General features: G+C 43.6%; 1 protein-coding gene across 5 annotated transcripts in view; it reads left to right on the forward strand.

The window, feature by feature from the left end:
- Nucleotides 1-6,805: 6,805 nt before the first annotated feature.
- DOCK7 (dedicator of cytokinesis 7) overlaps nucleotides 6,806-27,111 on the forward strand; it is a 147,891-nt gene continuing 127,585 nt past the window's right edge. For 4 of the 5 annotated variants that reach the window (XM_084637481.1, XM_084637482.1, XM_084637483.1 and 1 more), the window contains exons 1-3: nucleotides 6,806-6,896; nucleotides 15,613-15,820; nucleotides 24,278-24,383. In XM_084637481.1, the coding sequence (XP_084493607.1) occupies nucleotides 15,783-15,820; nucleotides 24,278-24,383 (144 nt within the window). In that variant the 5' untranslated portion in view covers nucleotides 6,806-6,896; nucleotides 15,613-15,782. Of the gene's footprint in view, nucleotides 6,897-15,600; nucleotides 15,821-24,277; nucleotides 24,384-27,111 lie in introns of those variants that run through there. The other variant, XM_084637480.1, reaches the window with a different exon arrangement.

A 27,111-nucleotide genomic window follows, 5' to 3' on the forward strand; every position in this document is an offset into this window, starting at 1 on the left:
GAAAGTTGAGAGGGATAAAGAACACCCTTCACCATCCAAACTTCTTGATCTTCAGTGCTTGCGTGAGCCTAATAGTTACTGCAAGGGACAGGGAGGCAGGACGCCTAGGTTCTGTTCCCAGCTCTGTCACTGACTTGCTGAATCACTTACCCTCCTTGTGCCTTAATTTACCTATCTTTAAAAGGAGCAAGATAGATCTGAGGGATGTAATAAGAACATAAAAATGAAAAGATCCTTATTATCCAGTTTACTTTGCTCATGTTTAGTCCATTGACTTGAATGGAACTACTTGCATGAGTTAGGTGACAAGATTTGGCCCTTAATGAATTTAAAAGGTTTCACCTAGTTGCCAGTAGATGGCTCTCTTAATTTGCAATGAAATATTTATATTATTTGCACTTTGGGTTATGCTGGACATATTTTCAGTGGAAAGTGTGTTTTCTTTGAGGAACTTTATGTAAGAATAATACAACAAGCAGTAATAGCTGACAGAATTGAATGAATAGGCTAATAAAGACAATATCTATTATTATTTAATATTTTTCCTAACTGGTGTTTGCAAAGTGCTTTGAAGGTAGTGAAAGAGATCTTTTATACTGGTGTGGAAGAGCTAGACAGCACAGGTAACAAGCCTGATGACTCATCATTATACTGGCAGAAAGTCACTCACCTACTGTGATAAGAACCAAGTAAAAATTCTCTAAAAAGTTCAGAAAATAAAGATAACAAAATATAGTCACTTATTTTAAAAGAGGTATCTGGCTAGTGGACAGATGCCTAAGTGAATAGATGAGTTACTTCTCTTCCATCCCACTACACTTGGGTGCAGAAGGCCTTTAGTGTAGTAGAATTGCCACAGTGTCATAAATACATCGATATTCTTAGATATACTCAGTGTGTGAACCTTCATTATATAGACACACAGGTTGAACCTAACTATAACTCTGAGATACATAAAATAGATTGGTCATTCCCTGAATTTGTTGTTGCTAAATCTCCCAGCAGAGAAATGTGGATTTCCCCCATCCAGCATTTTAGCCCTTGATGTCGTGAGTTAATAGTTTTCTCCCACTCCCAAGATCAGCAGAGCAATTAAAAAAGATATATGGACATTTAAAAAAGTATTGTTGGCAAAAACAACTAGGGTCAGTCAGGCTTTATAGTGTCCCTCAAAGTTGCTGTATTTGGTCTAGATATTGCAGCATTGTTAAAAGAAAAGGAGTATTTGTGGCACCTTAGAGACTAACAAATTTATTTGAGCATAAGCTTTTGTGAGCGACAGCTCACTTCATCGGATGTGAGCTGTAGCTCACGAAAGCTTATCCTCAAATAAATTTGTTAGTCTCCAAGGTACCACAAGTACTCCTTTTCTTTTTGCGGATACAGACTAACACGGCTGCTACTCTGAAAATTAACATTGTTGTTATCCCCAAACAATGCAACAGCGTTACCTCTTTTATCACATTTCAAGTCATTCTTGCCTATGAAATAGTGCCTGACAGGAGGGGATGCTGCTATAGCAAACCATTTCTGTCTTCCCTTTTCTTCTCCTCCTGTGTCTTCTGCTCCTTTTCATTCCTGTATTACTTTGTCTTTCTCCCCTTTCCTATCCTCTCGTTCGGGTTCCTTTTAAATATTAAATAGGTTATATTATGGCAGCCCCCAAAAGCCCTAGTCAGAATCATGGCTTTATTGTGCTAAGCATTGTACAAATGCCTAGGAAGACAGAGAAAAGACCTGAAAAGCTTACAGTTATATTTTTGGTTCTTTCTGTCACCTGTCTCATCCCTATTTTCCTGTTCCTTCTTTCTCTGCTATTCTCTCTCTTTATCCTATTCCCTCACTTTGTTTCACCTCAAACCCGCTCATCTCTGCAGTAGTCTAATCCCAACTCATCTTCTCACTACAAGTTCAGCCCTTTTAGTGGAGTAACTTTTGGATAATGTTGCATCCTGGGTATGTGAAGGCGCCCAGCACCTCACAACAAAAGTCTCGAAGGTTGGAAGAAGTTATTGATGTATTCCTCGTATCTCCTCTTCTTGGAGAGGGTTTATTTGAAAATAGCAGATTAGTTAAGATGTTGCTATTACTGCTGCTCATGCCTTTTCCCATAGAAAGCCCTGGGTCAGATATAGTACATAATTAGAAGGAATGAGGTTCTGGAACAATAGCAGTGGGGCAAACGACCTAATTAGTTTTAAAATGGAGTTTGATAAAGTTATGAATGGGATTATATGATGGGGTTGTGTGCAACGGCGGGGGGTGGGGGGAGACTTGATGTCCCAGTCAGTCCCTCCCAGTCTTATGTCCCTGAGTGTCTCCCATTGTCCAATGTGGCCAGGCTTCACCCTTCTTAATCCTGTGCCAACCTTATAAGAAGATTTCTCCTTATGACCATACAACTGGGCTATTTTAATTCCCTCTTGATAAGGTTTTAGCAATGCCTGTTTATTGCTGGAGTCTAGACCAGAATACAGAAGCTTGTTTGCTCAATTATGCACTCTTTACACTGGAGGCCCGTAAAGTGAATTAAATTGAAGGGTCTGTTTACATTACAACTATAAAGAGTCAGGAATGCTAGTTACACCAAGAGTTTTCCCTTACTCTGATTATAATTTGGATAAGAGCTGTAGTGCATTAGGCCCTTTCTAGAATAACCAGGCTAAAGCTCTGGACGCTTCAGAGTTTTAAACTAGTTGTAGGGACACTTAGGTCCCATCTACACTTCAACCATGTGTACTTGGGGGCCCCTGATGAAGTTATGGTTGCAACATATATGGGGCCTAAAGACTATCCATGTAAGTTGTCTTTGATAGTTTTAAAAACTCTTAATGGTAGACTCTAGATTGGCTATATTTCATAAAAATCATAGAAATGTAGGGCTGGAAGGGACCTCAATAGGTCGTCCAGTCCAATCCCCTGCACTGAGCCAGGACTGAGTATTAGTTAGACTATCCCTGACAGGTGTTTTTTCTAACCTGCTCTTAAAAGCCTCTGTTGATGGAGATTCCACAACCGTCCTAATTAATTTGTTCCAGTACTAACTGGAGCTCTCTTGGAGCCTCATTCTGGGGTTTGGCTTCAGCATGTGCCTTTTAAGGATTATATGTTAGGTCAGCAGGTGTTTGGGCCTAGACTGTGTGAAACTCATTTTCCCTTAACATCCATTTCAGTCTAATCCTTTGTGCTGGGGCCTCTCTTCCCTGCCTTTGGGAGGCAGGAATTCACCCAGGCGTCAGTCCAAGGCACAGCTTTCTCCCATCAGCTTTATTAGAATCCCACTGACATTGCTAAGAACAGTCAGTGGATGTGTCACAGAAATCCCAGATGCCTACAAGGAACTCAAGCTCCATCAATCAAAAACAATCTTGACTGCCCCAGTCTTGGCTCCTTTGTCCCAGGGTAAGGCCCCTCCTTCCCTTCAGACAGTGGCTGATTCTTTAGTGGAGAAGTCTCAACCTGCTGTATCCTTGCAGTGGCAGCATGCACTTCCTGCTGCAGCCTGTACGGTCCCTTCTCAATTGGCAATCTAATCAGTGGAGAACTGGCAGCAGCAAGGAGGAGTGGTATTTCCTGCCAGCCAAGGGTGTCGGAACATTTATAGAAGTGGGGGGTGGGGCGGGGCCAAGGCCAAAGTGGCAGGGGAATTAAAATATTACTTAAATATCCTGCAGAGTACAACTGTAACACAAATAACCAGAATACAAAATGTAGCCACATTATAATATTTAAGGTATATTATAATATGAACAAACAAAAAAACAACTTTAGTTCTAAACATTGGGTCTGTATTTTATTGTACATCACTTACATTTATCATTTTATTGCGTATACTCCACTATTAATACTGCACTGTGTCAAATCATCCTTGTTTATTTGTAATGCATGTTTTAACAATTGTAACCCTAAATTTTAAATCTCCTTGGAAAAAGGTGTTATCAAAATAAATAACAACAAACAACTTTGAAGGGAGGTAAATGTGTCCCTATCTAAGAGCTACCATATAAAATGATGTTTTTTCTAATGTTTTATAAAAAGTAAAAAATATTTGTAGAAAACCTAGTAAACACCATCAACAGGCTGTAGCAGACAGAAGTAATACAATATCTGCTGAGCAAAAAAATTTAAACTTAATGCAGTTTTCATTATGTGATCATCCAGATTGCCGTGGATATCTAGGAATGCATCTGATCCGATCTCATAGTGCATCTTGGCCATTAGCAGTACGATCATGGTTTTTCCCACAGCACATATGTTTCTTATGTTAAAAAGTGGGGGGCATGGCCCCCTGGCTTTCTGGCTGGTGCCAGATCTCTAGCCAACCAGGACTCTGGGATGTGGAGAGGTCAGCTTCTCCTATTTGCCCATCCCCAGCCAATGAGGCTCCAAAGTAGTTTCAGTGTTCACAACCCTTCTGCTGATCGGTGGAGTGGAGAGGTTCCACATCTCTGCCTTTATATATGGCAATAATCCTGCACTTGCACATAGATATACTGGCTAGGTCATCCAGTATCTCTCCATCTTGAACATCTATGTCCCTATGAATAACTCCTATTTACAACCATGTTAGTACAGGTTTTATAACTAGCTGCATTCATTTAAAAATGAAATCATTGTTAATTTTATGCTTAAATAATTGGCTGCAAACTATTTCCTCAACTGCCTAACACCAACAAAGAAAATCAAGTTGCAGCACTTGACTTGCAGTGGGCCAGTGCCCTGAAGTCAGTTATTTAGTAGTTTCCTGTACTTGAGATACATATTTCCATTTTCAGTAATAGAAATTGTCACATTTCTGCCCATGAAACTAAGTCACTGGGTGAAGAGCAGTGAGTGCAGTCTAGCTTCACTTGATCACTCAGAAACTTTCTTTTAAACTGCTTTCTTAATTAGTCTGATAGATTTTGAAATGTAATGTATCCATGTGGTCAACATTTATGCTTCATGCCCAATAGGATTTTAGAAAGTGTCCAGAGTTGCTCTAAACTGTGCTGCTGTTTAACAGACTGTTTCAGAAGGAATCCAGGTCTAAGCCCCACACATCCATAACTGTATTGCAAAGGCAGGAGGAAGGGTGAAGGAAGAGTTAAAGGGGAGAAATAGGAATTTCCAGGCTTTTGAGAAACACTTGCAAGTATCTCCAGGCCCCAATGGTGTGTGTGAATAAACACATTTGTGAATCATAAAATACTAAAAAATAGACCCAAAACACCACTATTCTACTGTTTGTTTGTTGCTTTAGTCAAGAAGGTCAATATGCTTCTCCCAAGTTCTACATTATGATGTTCTCTATTGACTAGAGTGTGTACACTGAAATGTATGTAATGTATTCAGCCTTTAGGTACTTTAGTTTCAGGAATTTCTAGAATACCTAGGAGAGATACGATAGATAGATAGATAGATAGTCAGTTCCTGTGGCAGTAACTTTGGCTCAGCCCCTACTCTAGGCATGCCATGGAAACTGAAGCAGTTCTGCTTTAATTTTTTAAAATCTCATGACCTTTCAGTTGAAAATAAAAATGTCAACTTGTTGTGACTCTGCTGTGTGTAAAGTTAAGCATGTGTATGTGCCTTTGCAGGATCACGGCCATAGGTTGTAATTTTTGATCCAAAGAGAGCGACTACCCAAGTTGAATACCTCATCTGATGCATCTGCTTCCTCAGGTGTTGCAAATTCAGACATAAGCAGAGTGTCTTCAACAATTGTGATATTTGTCATCAGCAAAGTATAAGCCTGTTAGAGCTTTTCCAAAAGCACGGGTAGACGGTAGCTGAGATGTTCCGTATATTGTCCCTCCCTAAACAGCTCCTTTATCTTCACTCCATAGAGGAATCCTTCTTGACCAGTTTCTTCTTGATTATTTTCACAAGCTTTTCCTATGAATTTTGGTATGTGTCCATTTCCTTTAACATATTTTAGTTTGATTTTAGGTTTGGTCTCTTTCTTGCTTACAGGGTCCAGTTTTATTTTAATTTCAGAAAGAACACAACTCAGCTTTCGAAGGACAAGCTGAATTTGCCAAAATGGCAGTTAGAAAAAGCAGCTTTTTAATATGAATCTAAGAAGTTTGTTATTGAATCAGTGGAAGTCAAACACTGATCCCCACAATACCATTCTGACAGAGGCAATTCATAGAATGTAACTGCATTTTAGCAGGTTTATGTGTGTGAGGTTTGTAAAATCATTCTCTTCTCTAAAGAAATGAATTTGTATATAATAAAGAATGTGTGTGCTTACAAACAGTTTATTTAAGTTCATTTAATTATGATTGGCTCAGATCTGCAAATACATACTACCCCAGGGTAGAGCTTTCTACGAGTCCTGCCATTGACTTTCATAGCATTATTCATGGCACTACTCCAGTAATTATTGCAGGATCACAGTACTACTTAGCTCTTACGTACCACTTTATATTTTCAAAAGCAATGTATGAAATTTAGCGAATTAGTTCCACACCACCTTTTCAAGTAAATATTATATCCAGTTTTAGAGATGAGGAAATCGAGGCAGAGAGGGTAAGTGACTCACACAGCAAGTCAGTGGCAGCGCTAGGATTAGAATTCAGAGTTTATGGTTCTGAACCAGAAGATCAGTCAGACTGCCTGTCAGCAGTATGAAGAAAAGATTTGTTGATAACATGAATGTTAGTGTTTGGTGTTATTGGGAGCATACTAGAAAAGAGACTGCATCTTTTCTTACAGATCTTCAATTTTTCCTTCATTCTGTTGGTTAATGTTCCATGCGCTGAAAAATGTTGAGACCGTCAATCTACAGTATCTGTTGGTCTTCCTTACAAGGTCATGTATACATTTCTACCAGCCTCACCCATCTGATATGATTTAAATTCATTGGCACTGATGTGGTAGTTTGTTGCTGGGCTGTAGCTATCTGGAAAGTAACAAGAAATGTTTCTATTATTTTTCAGATATTTGCTTGTTGAGGTTCACTGGGTTGAGAGATTTTTTTCATATTTAGACCAAATATATGGAGAGAGCCTATCAATCTGCAGTGCATAATTCTACACGGAGGGAATATAAATTATGGTTTAATCTACGTTAGCTACAAGACTATATTCGTTTTATTCATTTTATAGCTTGGAAACTTAAATATACATTCTTCTCTCTGTGGGCAGATCTTACACATTAGATAACATGAAGTCAGGATTTTCTCATCTCTGTTATTACTTCTGTACTTTGCTACTTATGGATATTTACCTGCTTGAACAGAATGAAAACAAAATTATTTATTTAAAAAAAAAAAAAGAAAAGAAAAAGGAAGGATTTGGCCCCTGTAGGGTATGCTGCTGCAGTGATGTACGGGCATCCTAAGAGCCTCTTAGCTGGCAGAGGGAGAAATCTTCTGACATGGGCATGGCATAGGCCTCCTCCTACACGTTTATTCACACGTGTTGTGCCAGAGCAGGAATGGAATCCCAACTAGAGCTGAGCTATTAACTGACTTCTTGGTTCACTGTCTGAATCCAAAAATCTACCCCCTCTTTCCCAAATTTGGTTCTTTTTGAACCAAACCTGACCTTTTCCCCCAATTTTTTGTTGCCAAAACCACCCCAAAATGTAATTTGGGTCGAACATAACCTTTTGAATCAACAGTTCATTTTGAAAAGGTCATTTCAAAACAAAATGTCAAAATGGTTTATTTAAAAAATATTTAAACATTTCCAGGCTTTTTTCCAGTCAAAACTATTTACCAAATTCAACCTAAGCTTGCATTTTTCAGGGCACTAAAACTATTCACATTTTTTGGTGTGACTTTACTATTTTCTTAAAGGAAAAAGAAAAATTTGCCCAGCTCTATCCTATACATTTAGTGACAGAGATTCTCATTTATCAGCTGCTGTGCAGCAGTTAATAGGAAGCCTGGAAGGGGGACATGGTAAATTAGAGCAGCTCCTGAATTCTGTACTTTACAGTGTATTGTGGATGCAACCTCCCTGTGCAGGGCCTACTGAGTGCTACAAGGGACCCTGGAAGTGGAGCCCAGAATCAAATGCATGCAAATGTGGCTTAAAGCTACTTTTGTAGTCCATCCCCCTTGCGTTATGCCTTGCTGTGCTGCACATCTTGAAAGAACACCACAGAGTGCCAGCTATAACGGATAATACAAACTTTATCAAATGATCAAGTTAGAGCTACAGTGAGAAGGGAAAATATAATCAGAAAGAATGCATAAAGAATATATTACAGGTATTTGCAATGGTATATTACACTGCGCGATGGTGTAGTTTAAAGGTTTTATTTAGGAAAGCCACATTACTCAAGTTCTACAAGTCAAGCCATCCTGATAAGTAATCAGTCATAAAATCTTTACACCACAGGTGAACATTTTCAAAAGTGAGTTAAGAGCCTAAGTCCCATTAACTTTCATTGAGACTTAGATTCCTAAGTCTCTTTTGAAAATGGGACTTAATTTTCAAGTGCCATAAATGCCATTTTCAAAAGTGACTTAGGAGTCTAAGGCTCAGTGAAAGTCAATGGGACTTAACGTGCTTTTGAAAATTATACACCACATTATTATGTATTCACTATATGCCACAAATTTAACAGAAAAATTATTTTAGAAAGTCTTTAACCTATATTTAGAAAGTTTAAAAAAATTGGGACTATTTTTCATGTCCCTATGTGCCAAGCCAGGTTCTTTTGTTACTATGAGTCCAATAGTTCGGCATTTGGAAGGAAAGAAGAGTTATAATCAGAATCTTAGAAACCTCTGAATCATCAGTATTAGCTTTTCTGTATGCATTATCATTGTAATTCTAAAGCCCAGTCTCTCAGTAAGTTACAGGACTAGAGCCATGTGCTGTGTCCCCTGCTGTAGTGATAAGAATTTTCTCTTTCCAGTGGTGTAAGTCTCACAATATTTGGTCTGAAGAGTTGAAAGAAATAGGACCTTATATTTGCCACTGGTACAGGATTGAATATTGTCCATCCTGCATCTCAGACTAGTGGAATTTCAAAAAGGAAATTCCATATGGTGAGGAGGAAGAGAAGAAGGAAATATTTTGTGGTGGTTCTTTAAGAAGATGGCACTATTTTAAGGCCCTAATGATGACAGACATGCTTGATTGGGTACAATGCCATGTTATTGATTACAGCATTTCAAAGCCCTCGCGCTCAGTATCAAAGGTAAAGGGGCGTCCGTACATCATCTTTTGGTGATGAGCCTGCAGTATGGTGTTGCCCTCCAGCATGTGCATTAAGCCTCGCCGTTTCTCAAAGGGGGGAATCTCGTTAAAGCAAAACTTCCAGTGTGTCTTGATGATCATCCGCGCCCAGCCCACCCAGTCCTGAGTGGTGTCCCCTATGATGGACTTCATGGTGTACACGTTGTTGTAGTTGCCCGCGTACTGCTGGTTGTTGGGGAAAGGCCCGAAGGTGTTTATCTGAGCAATGCAAAACCACCCGAGTGTCTCATTTAACTGGTCATGGGTCAGCATCCACCCGCACATGGGGCCCACAATTGGCTGCCGAAAGGAGCGCTTGGTCAGGTGGAAGCTGCTGATGCACTGACGGGAGGGGGAGGTGACCGAGGCCCCCCATTCGCAGCAGCTCTGCGGGCCCCAAAGTAGTTAGTACTGTCGACATCGTCAGGGTTATGCAATACGAGTGAGATCAGGAGGTCCTCCACCCACAGCCAGTACGCCTGCCCCTGCACACCTACCTCGTAGCCATCGGTGGGCCAGATGTAGAACTTGGTCTTGATGTGCTTGTAAATGTGCTTGGTCTCGATGGTAATGGGATGGACCACAGGACCCACAGGTTGCGCACTTTGTTGAAGCTGCTGAGGGGTTTATGGTCAGGATCGCAGAAGGCCAAGTCTGCTTAGCTCATGTATTCTCGGATGTGAAATCATTCATGTGTGAGTGAGCTAATTGATTTATCCTGTACACTTTATGAGGCTGCAATCTAAGGGATTGATATTCTGAGCAGTTCTACATAACATCTTCAGTGTGCCCTAAAATGAATCCATTTCCCCCCCTCTGTAAAGAAGCTATTTTCAAGTGACATACAATAAGTCTCTGCTTTTGACTATGTGTGTGTGTGTATTACATATTTTCATCCAGTTTATTACATGACTCTGCAGTTTGTCACGGGCCCCAATCCTTCCAGCATTTGATTAACTTTATATATGTGAGTAGACCCATTGACTCCAGTGGGGTGACTCATGTGCAGAAAGCTGAGTATGTGTGCAAGTGTTTGCAGAATTGGGGCCCTGGCTATCACTGTCATATGCACAATGTAAATACAGTGCATGTACATGAACTGAGAAGCAGAATAATTCTATGCTACTGGAAAATAGTATCTTTCCAAGTGTTAAAAAGTGATAGATTTTAGCTTGCATACTCAGTGGGTTAGAAATATTAATACAATGCAAACAGATGGAACCTGATGAATTAACAGTAGGTATAATGGACACTTCCTTGATTACTATTAATAGTTTCCATTTGTAGATTTAATGTATGGAGTATGTTGGGAAAGAGTGGCTTTGAAACAATGCCATCTAGAAAGTATCCTAGGTAACAGTTCAGTCTTTCTTTTTTTTTTTCTAAAACACCAAAATATGCTTCACCTCCACTCCCCTTTTACAGTTGCTACCTTAACAAACATAAATTGTACTTGTTTGGGTTGAAAGTACGGTGCATGTATCTGATTCCCTTCTAAATTACTATTAGGCAAGGGGAGATTTTCAAAGTTTAAGAGAAAATATATAGGGGGAGATTTTAGAGCTACTGGGCAGGATTCTGACCACGACTCCTGGGGCTATATTCTGCTACTGCAACAGCATAAAAGATGTACAGGAGAATTCCCCTGGCATAGCAGCCTTGTGAGATGCTCTCCAGCCTCCTCACAGACACAGACCAAGGTGAGCTGCTGGAGCAGCAAAGCTGGGCGGAGACAAATCGGGGTGAGAGGGGATATGATCACAGCACTCAGTACTATAGGGATTCTGGGCTTCAGAGAAGTCCATAGGCAGCCTAAGTAAGGCTGCCCCTGGACTCTTCTAGTTTATAGTGGGTCCATTACAACCCCTACAACAGCTCAGAATCTAGGCAGTGCAAAGGTGGCAGAAAACCAGCTTTGCCTACTGCTTCAGGCTTTGCCTACTGAGATGCAGCATAGAATCTAGCCCCATTAGCCCTGATGGAGTCAGAGTCCATTCACTATGACCTTGTCACTGGTATTAGCATCATTAGGAGCCTTAGTAGATGGGCAGCTGACCAGGTTTTTAGACTCTATCCCAATTTAGCCTACACTAAACATGGTGAGCAGGAACAGTATTAGCAACCGTGAAAATGTTTTAGAAGATTTCCCTTGTGGAGACAGGGCATCTGTTTTGCAGCCCAGCAATTCTCTTCTCAGCTACTCCTGCTGTCTCCACAAAGCCCTCCTTTCTCCAGTCAAAGCTATTTGTTCAGTATTTGTCCTAGCTTTCGCCTTGTTGCAAATGCTAGAGATGGTTTCAGTTTTTTGCAAATGCTATACAAAGTGAAATGTAACTGGTTTAATCACAAACTTAAAATGCATAGGTTAGTGACAATGGTTAGGCTGCTAGTATGCAAAGACCACTGCCTATCATGCTGACCAATAACGACTCATTGTTTGCTTGGACTCCCACATTTGTCTATATCTATCTGTTGGCGCTTGTCTTATACGTAGACCCCTTAAGTAAGCCCTTTTGAGCAGGGCCCGTCTTTTTGGTCTGTGTTTGTACAGCACTTAGCACAATGGGTCCTGGTCTATGACTGGGGCCCCTACGCAATGCAAATAATAACAGCAGCATTCAACAGAGGGTTTGTTAAAGGGAAAGAACCTGGATCTGTTTACCATTTCATTATAAACTGTATTCTAAAAATCATGCAAAGTTTTCATGGTTCAAGTTCAAAACCAGGTGACACTTGGTAGATTCATCCTAGAGCTTCAGGGGTGGTTTGAAATCAAACTCAGGGAATACAAATCTACATGAACTGGAGCCGGAGCCACATAAAGTGAAATTAATGTGTATTAGAGCCACATAATTCACTGGAGTGAAGTTTTGAGTCAACACATCAGATGGAGATCGGTTTCTCATAGCTATGAGTGGCTATTACTTCTTAAAGCAAAAAAAAAGGTCTTGTGATGTCATGGCAATCAAGGTGTGACTTAATTATGGCAAACATCTAGAACAGGATGGGCAAACTTTTTGGCCTGAGGGCCACATCTGGGAATAGAAATTGTATGGCAGGCCATGAATGCTCACAAAATTGGGGATGGGGTGTGGGCTCTGATTGGGGGTGCGGGCTCCGGGGTGGGGCCAGAAATGAGGAGTTCAGGGTGCAGGAAGGGGCTCCGGGCTGGGGTGGGGAAGTACAGTCGGGGGGGGGGGGTGAGGGCCCTGGCTGGGGATGCAGGCTCTGGAGTGGGGCTGGGGATGAGGAGTTTGGGGTGTAGGAGGGTGCTCCAGGCTGGGAGCGAGGAGTTCGGAGGGCAGGAGGGGGATAAGAGGTGCAGGCTCTGGCTGGGGATGTGGACTCTGGGGTGGGAATGGGGATGAGAGGTTTGGGGTGCAGAAGGGTGCTCCAGGCTGGGATTGAGGGGAACAGAGGGCGGGAGGAGGATCGGGGCTGGGGCAGGGGGTTGGGGTGTGGGGAGAGGCTCAGGAGTGTGGCGCTTACCTCAAACAGTTCCCATAAGCAGCAGCCATGTCCCCCCGCTGGCTCCTACGTGGAACCACGGCCAGGCAGCTCTGTGCGCTGCACTGTCCGCAGGCGCCGCCCCTGCAACTCCCATTGGCTGCAGTTCCAGGCCAATGGGAGTTGCAGGGGCGGTGCTTGGGGCGGGGGCAGCATGCAGAGCGGAGCCTCCTGGTTGTTCCTATGCATAGGAGCAGGAGCAGGGCCATGCTGCTGCTTCCAGGAGCCTCGTGGAGCGGCTCCAGACCTCGCTTCCCAGCTGGAGCACTGGAGCGGGATAAGCCCCAGACCCTGCTCCCCAGCGGGAGCTTGAGGGCTGCATTAAAACAACTAGCAGGCTGGATCCGGCCCACGGGACATAGTTTGCGCACCCCAGATCTAGAAGATAAGGTGATAAGTAACAGCATGGATTTGTCAAAAACAAATGGTGTTAAACCAACCTGATAGCTTTCTTTGACAGGGTAGCAAGCCCTGTGTTTAGGGGGAAGCGGTAGACGTGATATATCTTGACTTTAGTAAAGCTTTTGATACTGCCTGACATGACCTTCGCATAAACAAACTAGGGAGATGCAACCTAGACAGAGCTACTATAAGGTGGGTGCAAAACTGGTTGGAAAACCATTCCCAAAGAGTAGTTATCAGTGGTTCACAGTCATGCTGGAAGGGCATAACGAATGGGGTCCCGCAGGGATCAGTTCTGGGTCTGGTTCTGTTCAATATCTTCATCAATGATTTAGATAATGGCATACAGAGCACACTTCTAAAGTTTGCGGACGATATCAAACTGGAAGGGGTTGCAAGTGCTTTAGGGGATAGGATTAAAATTCAAAATGATATGGACAAACTGGAGAAATGGTCTGAAGTAAATAGGATGAAATTCAATAAGGACAAATGCAAAGTACTCCTCTTAGGAAGGAACAGTCAGTTGCACACATACAAAATGGGAAATGACTGCCTAGGAAGGAGTACTGCAGAAAGGGATCTGGGGGTCCTAGAGGACCACAAGCTAAATATGAGTCAACAGTGTAACACTGTTGCCAAAAAAGCAAACATCATTCTGGGATGTATTACCAGGAGTTTTGTAAGCAAGACCCGAGAAGTAATTCTTCCGCTCTGATTAAGCCTCAACTGGAGTATTGTGTCCAGTGCTGGGCACCACATTTCAGGAAGGATGTGGACAAATTGGAGAGAGTCCAAAGAAGAGCAACAAAAATGATTAAAGGTCTAGAAAGCATGACGTATGAGGGAAGATTGAAAAAATTGGGTTTGTTTAGTCTGGAAAAGAGAAGACTGAGAGGGGACATGATAGCAGTTTTCAAGTACATAAAAGGTTGTTACAAGGAGGAGGAAGAAAATTTGTTTTTCTTAACCTCTGAAGATAGGACAAGAAGCAATGATCTTAAATTGCAGCAGTGGAGTTTTAGGTTGGACATTAGGAAAAGCTTCCTGTCAGGGTGGTTAAGCACTGGAATAAATTGCCTAGGGACGTTGTAGAATCTCCATCATTGGAGATTTTTAAGAGCAGGTTAAACATCTGTCAGGAAAGGTCTAGATAATTAGTCCTGCCACAAGTACAGGGGACTGGACTAGAGGACCTCTCAAGGTCCCTTCCAGTCCTATGATTCTATGTTTAATCCGTAAAATGGGAATAACAATACTTATCCTTTCTAAAGCATGCTGAGATCTTAGATGAAGAACTGCTAGGCAAGTACAAAGTGTATTCGATCATCAGTATGCAACATTACACGGCTATTATTTGTCATTTGTATTACAGCAGCACCCAGTGAAAGGATCAAGACCCATTGTACTAGGTGCTGTGTGACAAATGAAGACAGCCCCATCGCTTAAAGATGCAGATGGACAAAACAGATGGGCAGGGGTCAGAATGGATGTAATAAAATGAAAAAAAATGCAGAAAAATGGACCATTTGGCTTGTCACTTGACTAAATCAAAAGTTATAAAATGTAAGAGAGTCACAGCACCGTGATGTCGTGTCTACACCAAAAGATATTTCAGGATTCCTTCAAATTTCTGTAATCTGAACCCAGCGGTGAGACTGCACTCACAAGTCAGAATGGCCGGCAACCCAACTTTCTAGAGAGGAAGAATGACCCAGTGGTTTGGGCAGAAATCTAAGACTTAGGCAACCTGGGTTCAATTCTCTGCTCTAGACTGTATGCGTGACCTTGGGTAAGACACTTGGCCTCTCTATGCCTCCCTTCGCAGCGATCTGTAAAATGAGGATAATCCTACTTTGGGGTGAGGCTAAACATGTCAAGAAGGGTTGCAGAGCGCTTTGAGATCTCCTGGTGAGGCGTGTTAGCCTGCCTCGCGGTAAGAGAGCAGTGTTATTTGGTGAGGGAAAACGGCACGCCTAACCCTGTGCCATGTACAGAAGTAGGGCCCCTGCCCGAAGAGCTGAGGGGCTGACTCCGGGCTGACGCGGTGGGACAAAGCGCGGCCCATGCATTGGGGGGCCCAAGTCAGGGGCTGGACTGCCACGCCCTTTGGGTCGGGGACGTGGGTTCCCACACAATCTGTTTAACCGCCCTCACGGGGAAAGGCCGGAAAACGATCATCTGCCAACGAGGGACGCTCCCTGCCTTTTCCAGCAGCATCTCTGCCCGGGCCGCGTCCGCCTGCAAAGCGGCCCGGCTCCCCCCTTCCATGTACTTCAGTGGGGTTCAGGGCCGTGACACTGTGTCCCCCCCAGGTCCCTGTTCCCGGCGCTGGCGAGGGCGACTCCCAGTCACTCCCCAAGAGGAGATTCGGGGGCCTGGGGCCGCTCTGCCCTAACCCCCGCCCTACAATGGGACAATAACTCCTCAGACAGCCCTTGGCCTTCCCCCCGCACCCCCTCGCCGCCGTACCGCATATCGGCGAAGAGCGGCTCATCCTCCCCCCGCCTGCCTTGCCTGGAAGGGGTGGGGTGGGATTGTCAGCGTGGAATCGTGGTTGCGTGCTGGGCCGGCAAATTCCGGCTGCGTGTCTCTCCGCAGCATTACGGCGCCCTTTCCCGGCTCCTTCGCTGCTCCCGGCTCGGCGGCGGCGAGGGGAGAAGCGTTCGGCTCCCAGCCCGAGCCGCCGCAGCCATGGCCGAGCGCCGCGCCTTCGCCCAGAAGATCAGCAGGTAAAGGGCCCCCGCGGAGCGCCGCGCTCCCGGGAGGCGTGTGCACCGCGGCCGCCTCCCGCTGGAGCAGCGCTGGGCGGGCACTGAGCGCCGGGCTGGGCCGGTAGCGGCAGAAGGGGCCTAGTCGGGGCTGGAGATGCCCCCGCTCACCCGCCTGGCGGTTCGGCTCCCCGGTCCCGGGTTACTCGCCGGCCCGCTTGGGGCCGGTTGGTTTTGTGTTGCCGCGGGTTGCGTTGTGTCTGTGCGTGGTCCCGATCGCGGGTGGGGGGGCGCGGGCGGCTGGGATGCATCGCGCTCCGCCGGGGCGGCTCGGGTGCATTGTGCTCCCAGGGAGGGTCTGGGGAGGTTTGTTTACGTGCGTTGGATGCTGGAGAAACCCAGGGTCGGCCACAGTCCCATTGTGCAGGCTGACAGGTTCCCCAGCGCCGCCCTGGCTGGCGCTGTCAGTGCGGCGGGCGGGGTGGGGTGCAGGGCGCAGCGCGAGATGTCCAGCGTGAAGAAGCAAAACACTTCTGTAATGTTTTGCTCCTGGCCTTTTGACATCCCCCCGGCCCCGGCAGGAGGGAAGATCCGTTCGGAAGAGAAGGCTCAAATTAGCCACGGGTCTGCTTTAATCAAAACAACAAAGGCAATTAATGGGGTTGCTGTGGAGATTGTGTTTCCTCATTCCGCCACAAAAGGGGGTGGGGGAAGGAGATCCCTGGGCTAAGCTCCATCTGCAGTTGTTATTGTGTGTTTATATATGTGTACATGGTGTCACCTCAATTCATTGAAACTCTTTTGGGTTAAACACACATTGGGCAAGTCTTGCTGACAGCATTCTGCACCCTCGCATTTCACCTCTGCTTTTGTACCAGGTGGCTCTGAAGTCTTCTGAAAAATTAGAGCTGTTCCATGTGTGCTGTCTAGATATAGGGGTACGATGCTAGGGCTGTACTAGTATAAAATATTACTCAGACATTGTATCAAGAATTTAGAACTACTACTGGAATATAATTCTTCCTCTACTGACCAAATGTATGTCACGCAGATTAGTCTAGTGGAAGGTGCATGGGTCTGGAATCCCATGGACTTTTAGCACCAGTTCAGCAGGGGCACCTTGGGAGAGTCACTTAACCTCTGCCTCAGTCCCTTCTCCCCTTCTGTAAAATGCAGGATACAGCTCCCTTCCTTATACATGCTGTGATAAGCCAGCTAGGTTTGTGCCTCTAGAGACCTGTGCAAACACTAAGGTGTATATAACATTTTAATATGGAATGGTTTTTTGGTACAGAGCAGAATTTAAAAGAATTCCACTAGCAACTTTCTACAGCCTTTTTAAAAGTTACATTTCCAGCCACAAACACACACATGCTTCCAAGTGTGAACTGATGCAGTGCTGTTTTTGAGAGCCTGAGAGCAGATTGGTTAAGGGTCTCTGTGGCTGCTCCTTCCTTTCCCAAGCAGCAGAGTGAAATTACCTAGACTGGTCAGTTTCACTGCTGCTATTCAGATGGCTCTGGGCAGCCATGAACTGAATGTCACTTTCAGTTTTCAGAATCAGAAAGCTGCAGAAGCAGTTACTGAAGTGATTCATGGGAGAAGGTGGGGGAGGGGAAGAGTGCTATCCCTCCCATTGTAGGGGTTACAGGAAAGAATGCAGCTCTGTGCTCCTTCCTTCTTAGGGCATAGGCAGGTGAGAAGAGGGGCTTCAGATTTATTAGAATGTGCTAGTCAGAGACTGATGTGAAAAATCGATGACCCAAGAATTTCACCAGACCTCTTCCCATCACATGGTGTGGCGGGAGCTGCTTTTGCCATCAGGGCACTTTTCCTGGTTCTAACTTGCAGTCATGGGTACAGCTGCATGAGAGGCAGGAATTCTAGGAAAGTCAGGAGTAAGAATTTGTGAGTTCTGCAGCTCTGGTGAAGAGTCTACACAATAATTTGCCACCCTCCCTTTGTGACATCTCTGTCTGGCTCTAGTTGAGTAGCTTTTAAGTTTCCAAATCACTGTTACAGATGTTAACCTCACAGTATAGGAAGGGGAGGAAATTGCTATAATGCCATCTTTGTATACCTTGCAGTGCTGTAGCCTTTTGTTGTGTTTTAAAGCAATCAAATGACACTGTGCAGGTACAGATGTTTCCTTTCTGACACTTGCAGAGAAGAGTTATGGACCTTCTGACATGGAGTATGTGATTTATATGCAAATTTTACCTGCACATGGACAGGTTAATATAGCACACTACACTGACAGTTTCTTAGAGCAAAACTACTGTTAATGGATATGACTGGATAAGCCCTATGTCTAGTTATTCTGGTAGAGCAGTATTTAGGAATTCTGAAGCCAGGTAACTTATTTTTTGTACTTATACCAATACACAAATGGCTCCTCAAAACATTGCTGTTGTGGAGTCCTAGAATCTGAACTCTGGCAAACTGCTTGCACTTGTAGGTTCCTAGAGCTTTTCCCTGTGGCTGTCGGAAGCCTTCTCTTGTTTTAATCTTCATGCCATTGTTTGAAGTAGAATATCCGTGATACATTTTTCACACATTGACATCCTGTTTGCCATACTCATAGAGCTAGTCACACAGATCAAAGTTTGGCCTGTAGTGAGTGTGTTCATGTAGCTATCACACACTTTGGGTAATATTAAAGCAGAATACAATTTGTAGGATTACCTGCCAGAGTGTGTGCGGGATTCTGGGTTGGATTTTAGAGTAGTTTTGGGGAAGAATTTTCTGAGTGAGGAAGTGTACAGACTTTCGTTATTACTTTTTCTGAAATACTATCCAGGTAATTCTGTGCTTCCTAGTCATCATAGCACTGATACATTGTCTACTATTTCCCCTAACCAATGTGGTCTACCTCACAAGTGGATGCAGAATAGGAGTCCCATCAGTGGTATACGTTCATCACTATGAGGTTATTTTACTATGAGCAACAGAAGTGGTGCCAGACACCACTGCAGTGCAACATTTTCTTACTGGAAGTGTTCAAAAAGATGCAAAATTCTTGGTCTGCACTATGACTATTATGTATGTACTATTCCTCCCTCACCCTATCTAAAAAGGCCTCAGTGTTGAGCCGACTGACTGAGGTGGGTTAGTTAATGCCTGAGGCCTGGTCTGCCCTGGAAGTTGTAACAGTATATGTAGGTCAGTTAGGCATGTGATTTAAAAAAAGAAAAAAATATAGTTATATCGGTATAAACTCTACCGTGGATGCTAAAACAATGAGGAGTCCTTGTGGTACCTTACAGACTAACACATTTATTTGGGCATAAGCTTTTGTGGGCTAACATTCACTTCATCAGATGCATGGAGTGGAAAATTCAGGGGCAGATATAACAACATTATATATTGCCTTAGGCAACTCCCATCTTTTAATGTGCTGTGTATTTATACCTGCCTCTGTATTTTCCACTCCATGTATCTGATGAAGTTGTGAGTCTCTGGCCCTCAGTCTTTAGTCTGCTTAGGTCCAGTAGAGATTGAGGGTTGTTCTTAGCCCAAATAATTCACATGCTGAGATGGTCTGATCCTGCACCTATTGAAACCAATATCAAAGCCCTCATTGGCTTCAGTGGGCACAGGACCAGCCACCAAATGATGGCAATGTCGTCTTCACGTTAAATAGCTTTATAACAGTTATCACAAATGCAGCAAACTAGAAGAGGCTAAGGTGTAAGGTGCCTTTAGTGAAAGCGTCAGCACTCCCTCTCCCCAACCTCAGACCCTCAGTCCCTAAAGAGAGACAATAAGTGCTGGGACTTTTGCACCTGTTTAACCTTTGGCTTTCAAACGTGTTTGAGTATACACCATTCTAGAGAGAGTTCAGAAAAATGACTGACTGGTCAATGGAATAAGGGCAAGGAGAACAGTTCATCACTAAAGATGGACCTCAAAACAAAAGACTAACCTTTCCGTTGTTGCTTCCTCCTGGTGTAAGAGAGTTCATATTAGAAGTAATTTCCCTCTTTGGTGGAGGATCTTGATAAGTTCATTGGGGGAACCCCTTACAAGATGTAACTTGGGCTACACCTCTCCCCACTGCAGCTCAGGGATGAAGGGTGAGACAGTTGTTTGCCTTTCTAGAAATCTATTGGTTTTACTATATTGGTAGTATTAGAACAGGGTCATTCCTCTGCTAACCAATATAAAAACCCCACAAGATACCTAGTTCTGGTATCATCTTAATCAAGACACACTCTTATTCCAGAACAGTTGGAACACATCTGCACCGTGGAAGTTTTCCTCAGATTCTTATCAAATTTAGAAACAGTTATATTCCCTCCAGAAAAATCTTCCAGAAATTATCCCCAGTGTAGAGAAAGCTTAGAAGACCAATACACAAACTTCAGATCTGGGAGTGGAATAACATTATACACTGATGTTCAAAGCCATGCTACAAATAATCCAACTGAGAAATGAACAATGCTCAAAACCCTTTTAGAAACAGAAACATTGAACAGAATTCTCTGAACTGCTGAAAGAGAAGCAGCTTGATTGTTAGATCTGCAAGCACACTTTACTGTAAGGCTGTCTTTCTACAGTAAAATACTGTAGGCAGAGCATCACTAAATACACGATTAAGGATCATAAACAAGACAACAAAAGAACTGGAAAGCCAGAAAGAGTAACAATCTTGATGGGAGAGAGAAACAGACATTTTTTTATTCCACAGTTCAAAATATGGAGAACTGTGGGAAAGATACTTCCTCAAACTACATGACAAAATAAGATCTCATATTAAAATGTGAGTAAAAATTGAGCATGTTTTAGGGAGAAGTGAAGGGTGATGTATGGGCTTTATAATATTTAGCAGCTTGATTCTAGTTTAGAAGTGAATAACACCAGCAAATAGACACATGATTAGAAACTCATTGTTAACATATGTCCTGGATATCATCATATATAAAGTGCAATCAAGTTTGGTTTTGCTTGCAGCTCATTGTCTAGTTAGTGATAGTACTTTAAAAAAAAAGACTAGTTTTGTTTTTCTTTAAAAACGGGCTCCTAGGGGATTTGCCCCCCTCCTTTGGCATATTCTGTATTTTTGTGACATTACATATGTTCACAGTAATTATCCAGTGAAGAATAAGATCAGAAAGAGTGTTACTAGGAAAAAGTGTACTTTAAGCATAGTCAGTCATGTGACAGTGTCCTGTGACAAAGTTGTGGAATATTTGTCTAAGAATTCCAGATAAACTAAGTATGATGTTAGCGTCAGATGATTACGGTAGAACTAATTCTTGATTTGTCATTCCAATTAAAAGCTTTACCATTGTTGTTCATTTTATTCTATTACCAGCACAAGAGTCTTTGAATCAGAGGCTTGTGTCAGGAAAGCTTTTTCTGATTAGCTTTGGAGCATTGCAGCCTTTTTAGCCTATCTGATATAGCACATTCCTTTTCTGTTTTGTACTCCTGCTGGGGGCTCAGATATCATGACTCCATTGAATTTATAAATCATCCCAAACACTTCACGATTTCTGGCTTCTAGACTTATGTTCATTTTTTTTCTATTAGTCTTGTCACTATTCTCTGTTGTGAGAAGAGAATTCTAGTTTCTTGGGCAGAAGTACTTAACTAGGTCTTCGTTTGAATAGTTGGAAGATGAGGATGATAGTAGTAGAGAATCCTTCAAAGAAGCACCATCTCATGGTTATAGCAATGTCCCCTTTTGTTTTATGATGTTTCATCCCTTCTCCTACCCTCCATGCAGGCTTGTACTGCACTGACTTACCGAGCTAAGGCCTTGTCAGTACTGATTATTTCAACCGCCATAGCTGCACCCATGCAAACTCGTGTACCCAGGCAACACCGCAATTGTAGTGTAGCTGGCCCTTGCTTGAAACTGGGACAAATCTCCATTTTTGCCCTCCTACCACTGCAAGAATTCCCAAACACCCAGGTCATTATCATGCAAGAGCTGAACCTACAAAGAAGAACAAGAACCAAGAACTACATCAGAATAGAATGGGTTGCTTGTTACATGATGGAGTCAAGTTTAAAGAAGTCACCACACAGCCAAAGGTGCAACATTTAGTAACATATCTAGACATCAGCTGTGGCTTCACAGTTGAAGATAAATTTGCTCCTCTGGCTAAACTTTCCATCTAGAAACAATATTTAGATCTGTAAATCTGTGGTCAGATTTTTTCCCCTCCCCCTGTTGCATTCCAAGTCCTAGATAACTGTAGCCTCCATACCAGCCATGCAATGAAGAGCTCTGTTCTGTGTTGCCTGAGGAGATACTCAAAACATGTAACAAGTAAGGGATCAGGTTTAAAGCCAGGCTCATCTGCAACATAAGGCATGCTTTTAAGTCTCTCATCAGCTATAGATGCAGAATATTTTCCATGTCTAAGACTAATTTTAGTACATTCCAAACTTTTCTATGACTATTAACAGCCAAGTAGATAGGGGAAAAACCAACACAAGGATGATAGATCCTTATGGACGAGAATAGGCTGCCTGTCAGTCCCCAGCAGGAGCTGGCTGGTCTACATTCAACTTTCAGCTTCTGGAAGTGAAAACAAAGCTTCCTGTGGTAAAGTCAAATATGAATCAAATGACTTCTTGCAGCCAGAGTGCATAAAAACAGTTTTCTATAGTCCAAGTTATTTTTAAGGTAAAATAGTGCTTCCTTTAGCTAATCTTACCCCCATTCTCTGGACCGAGGAAACATCTGCTCTCCACACTAGGCCTGGTTGTTCTAGCCTCTTCCTTTTTTATAAATTTTTCCTCCCTCCTTGACATCAATGGCTTTCCCCTGCTGCCAGCCCCCTTGCACTCTGCCATTGCTAACTTCCTTGGCAATCCCAACAATGAGAGCAGACCCTGTTGTCAAGTCCTTGCTCAGAAAGGTTTTAACCTTCTTTCCAGCAAGTGGAACCCGCCAATCACACCCTATGGTGGCTTACCTAAGAGTTAAGTCAGAGCTCGTTCAATTAGCCGTGACTCTGCTGGTTTACACCACAGAGCCAGCTGTGTTTGAAAAAAATGTTGGAAGATTTTTGGGGGTTATCTTGAGGCTGGGCAAGCTGGGCATTGCCTTCGGCTAATGGGGTGGGCTCGTGAGAAAGGGTATTGCAAAGAGCTGGATGACATTCTTTTGGCAAAACTTTATTTTTCAACAATTTTTATTTTTTTATTTTATTTTTTTTTGGTCAAGTTTTCAAAATTTGAAACGCTTTGACCAGCTCAGTTTCTGGTGGGAGTGTTCCATTTCCATCCCCTTCCAAGGCTATGGGAAAGTTTCCAGTGGGTTGCAGGGCTGAGCACTATGGACAACCTGAGGCCCAGGATTTGGCCCAGTGTTGTTTTTAGGGATGTTCCTTTTTTTACCGGTTTCAGAGTAACAGCCGTGTTAGTCTGTATTCACAAAAAGAAAAGGAGTACTTGTGGCACCTGAGAGACTAACCAATTTATTTGAGCATAAGCTTTCGTGAGCTGTAGCTCACGAAAGCTCATGCTCAAATAAATTGGTTAGTCTCTCAGGTGCCACAAGTACTCCTTTTCCTTTTTTTACCCACGTTTTTCCTTATGTTGTCTCTGTCCCTTTGCTACTGTTTGTAAATAAAGCTGTCTTATGTTTTAATGCTATCCTGTGATGGGGGGGATGCTCGCCTAGGAACATAAAAAAAGCAAAGGGGACACATAGTATTTAATTCACCCTGCAGGCACAGAGGGGCATAATTTGCATTCCCCTGTGCCCAAGAGGAAAGCAATGGTGGGATTCACCTGTAGCAGAGAGCATGCGGCAGTACAACCCAGCAGGTCAGTGTACGTTACATGTCTTTTTCTGTGCCTGAGCCACAGAGGATGTGGGCCTGTTTCAGTCTCTAGCTACAGAGCCATCACAGCGGCACTTTTGCTGCCCTCCCCTAAGATTTCGACGAGCTTGGGAGAAATGGCTTTAAATGCCGTCCAGGGCTTAGTCAGTGCATTTTCCAGGTGTCGCCTCCTCAGCTATCCCAACCTACTTTCTAGGCTGCACAGTTATTCGGGGGGCGGTGGGGGTTGGACTTCAGCGAAGAAGTCTCTGCCAATCTGTAATCATTGAGGTGAAAGAGAAGTCATGGCACACACACACGGTTCAGGAATGAGTGAGCGAGCACATACAAGAGCTGGTTTGTGACTGAGGTCTGAACTGCTGGGGGGCACCGAGAGTGCTGCAGAAGGTCTTTCCACACAGGAAAAGTGGAAGGAGCTTGCTAGGGACGGGTTCAGCCAGTTGGATGCCACGTCTCATTTTGTTGTGGCTTGGAAATGCACCACACAAGAGGAAAATGTTTGTATTTGGCTTAAGAATCTGAATTTTTTTGCCCTGCAGTAGATTCTGTAAGTACTGGGAAGTCTCATACACACATTCTGTCCTCACGGGTCAACAATATTCCTACAGCGGAAGCACCTACCTGACATTTTGCCCTGGTTTACAAAAGTTAAATTGTTCCTCTCTTGTTTCAGAACTGTGGCAGCAGAAGTCAGGAAGCAGATCTCGGGGCAGTATGGCGGGTCTCCTCAACTTCTCAAAAACCTTAGTATTGGAGGCAGTGTCTCCCATCATACAACTGTAAGTAACGCTCTTCCTTTATACAGTGCCACAGTAAAGAAGAAGATGCAAGTTGTTTTGATTGCAAGTCAGGAAAAAAAACCACTGTTCTATAAGTGATAACAATGTAATGAATTAACTGATAATAAAAACATTTAGGCAAATAATTTACTACTGGCTAGCTTAGGCAGCCCTTCCTCAGCTTGCTGGCTTCTGTGAATCCTTTTTTAGGCACCTAATTCTCCCCATACAATGCATGGGGAACCTCCGTGCCTCACTCAGAATTGTGAATACCACCTATTAGGTCCTGCAGTACTCAGCTGAATTTTCCCATGTGAATCTAGACCAGAGGCCTTCTTCTGAGACATGGGGCCAGATTCTCTTACCAAATTCCATCCATTTTGCACAACTCAGGCAGTGCAAAAGAGAGAATCTGATTCTAACTGGCTAGCTGAGAATTCCTTTAGGGGAGCTCTCAGCAGGCACAAAGCAGCATAGCCAGCTTCTGTGCCAGCTGCACTCCACCACTGGTGCATAGGAGCAGGAAAGGGATGGCAGAGGCAATTAGGCTGGCCTTTCTTTAGATCAATGGTCTGAATCCTGCAAACAGTCTGCATGGGTGGATACTCCAAATATATGTTCATGTGGCTCCCTTTGTAGGACTGTAGCCGTTGTTTATCCCTTTAAGGTCTCAGTCCTGCAATCAGTGCTGCATGCATGCAGGGTTCTGCCCACTCAGCTTAATGCAGGGTCAGGGCCTTAGGTCTGGTCTTCACTGGGGGGGGGGAATCGATCTAAGATATGTCGACTTCAGCTACGCTATTCTAGTAGCTGAAGTTGTGTATCTTAGATTGACTCAGAATCACTTACTTCGTGTTCTTGCGGCACGGGAGCGACCGCTGCCGCTCCCCTGTCGACTCCGCTTCTGCCTCTTGCCGTGGTGGAGTTCTGGAGTTGACGGCAGAGCGATCAGGGATCGATTTATCGTGTCTGCACTAGATGCAATAAATCGATCCCCAATAAATCGATTACTATCCTCCGATCCAGTGGGTAGTGTACACATGGCCTTAGAAAGTTGGAGTCTTGTCTTGGTCTTTGGGGATGGAATGGCAGCAAATGGAATAAGTTTCCCTGATAAAATGCTTTAGAAGGGAAGGTGAGAGTTTGGAGATGGTTATCACTGAGGAGTATGCATTTATTTAAATGTGTGAAATTATTCAGATGAGCTGAGGTTGGTTTTCTTTTTTTTTAAGAGCAGTTGAATATTGGAAACAAAATTGTCAGCATTGCCCACATTGAGGCAAATTATACTCACCATCTTCTGCTCAGATTTCAGAATTGAACCAGCTCTCTGGACATAAATCCAAGTCATCAGATACAGAGGGGGTGAAAATTCCCATGTACTTGCTCAAGGTGGAACTGCATTCTGGGAAACATTCATGATGCCTACATCATTGCTCTGTGTTAGACCAATCTATGTTGAAAATAATTCATTGCATCACCCTGTCCTCATAAAATGGGTCTGCTTAACTGTTGCATTCCAAGTTCTAGATACCTGTAACTTTTCATCTTTCATACCAGCTGTGCAGTGAAGTGTTCTCTTCTGTGTAGTATCAGTTGCTGGAAATCCTCCCTGGAGCATGGAACCCTGGCACACATGCTTTTGGGATACGATGTGGTCATCCTGTTTTGCAGTAAGGGCCTACTGAGGATCAGCTTCTGATATAGCACCTCCTACTTTAGTCTGCATCCCCTGTGATGCATTTAAAACCTTTCCAGCTTTCTCATCCAGAGCACACATACTTCCTTAGAGTCAACCTAACATTAAAAGGCCATGCTTGCATCGCAGAAGGCAGGGATAACCTCCAGCTTAAAGAAGTGAGTTAGCTTCATGCTGGGAATACTTTTGAAGTTTTATTCAAAGCGCCACATTTATCATTCCTGGTACCTGCAGTAGTTGTGATATCTTCCTCTGCTTCACGTGGAGCCGCTGCAGCACCACGATCACCGACAAATGTCGAGGGCCACATCCATAGTTGCCTTATGGGCCCTTTTTGTCAGTGATGTTGGCTATGCGGGCACAAAGGGACTATAGGGCTAGCTCTGTGCTATTGCCACAGAAGCCCTGGAGGTGTTCCAGGCTGGAGGCAGAAAGAAGGAGAGGGTTGATGGCAGGAGTCCCTTAGCCGGGGCAGTCCTGGACTGCTGCAAGCTGCATGGGGGCTATGGCAGCAGATGGAGCAGGTTACAGCAGTCATGACCCAGCCAGTCCCATAGGATCCATCTTGTAATCCAGAAGTAGGTCTATAAGTAAGATCTCTTCCTGCACCTATCCCAGATGCTGCTCAGCTGACCGTACCTTGGTAAATCTGGGTATCATTTCTTCTTCTCTGTCATCTTTCTTCTAGCTGCATTGTATCCTCTGATTTTCTTTCTTCTGTAAGATTTTTCCATCATGCAGGCATCAAAACAAACATTCAGTGTTCCAGTGCTATGCTGAGAACTGTATGAGTGGACACTGTGGGGACTCTGCTAGTACAGGGATTTACCCATGCTGTTTTCAGAGCAGGATCAGGTCCTTAGGGGTATGTTGCCTTACTAGTGTGTTGCTCTAAGTCATCCCCCGCTGCTCCCTCCTATCAATCCTAGTGAATTATTTTGTACTTGTACTTCTGCGGCATCCTGTGTCTGTGTGTGTATATGGGGAGTCAGTGGAAATGTAAAACAGGATCTCAAGAATCTCAGAAAA

This window comes from Lepidochelys olivacea, assembly GCF_965140295.1.
Source record: "Lepidochelys olivacea isolate rLepOli2 genome assembly, chromosome: 8".
Lineage (NCBI taxonomy): Eukaryota > Metazoa > Chordata > Testudines > Cheloniidae > Lepidochelys > Lepidochelys olivacea.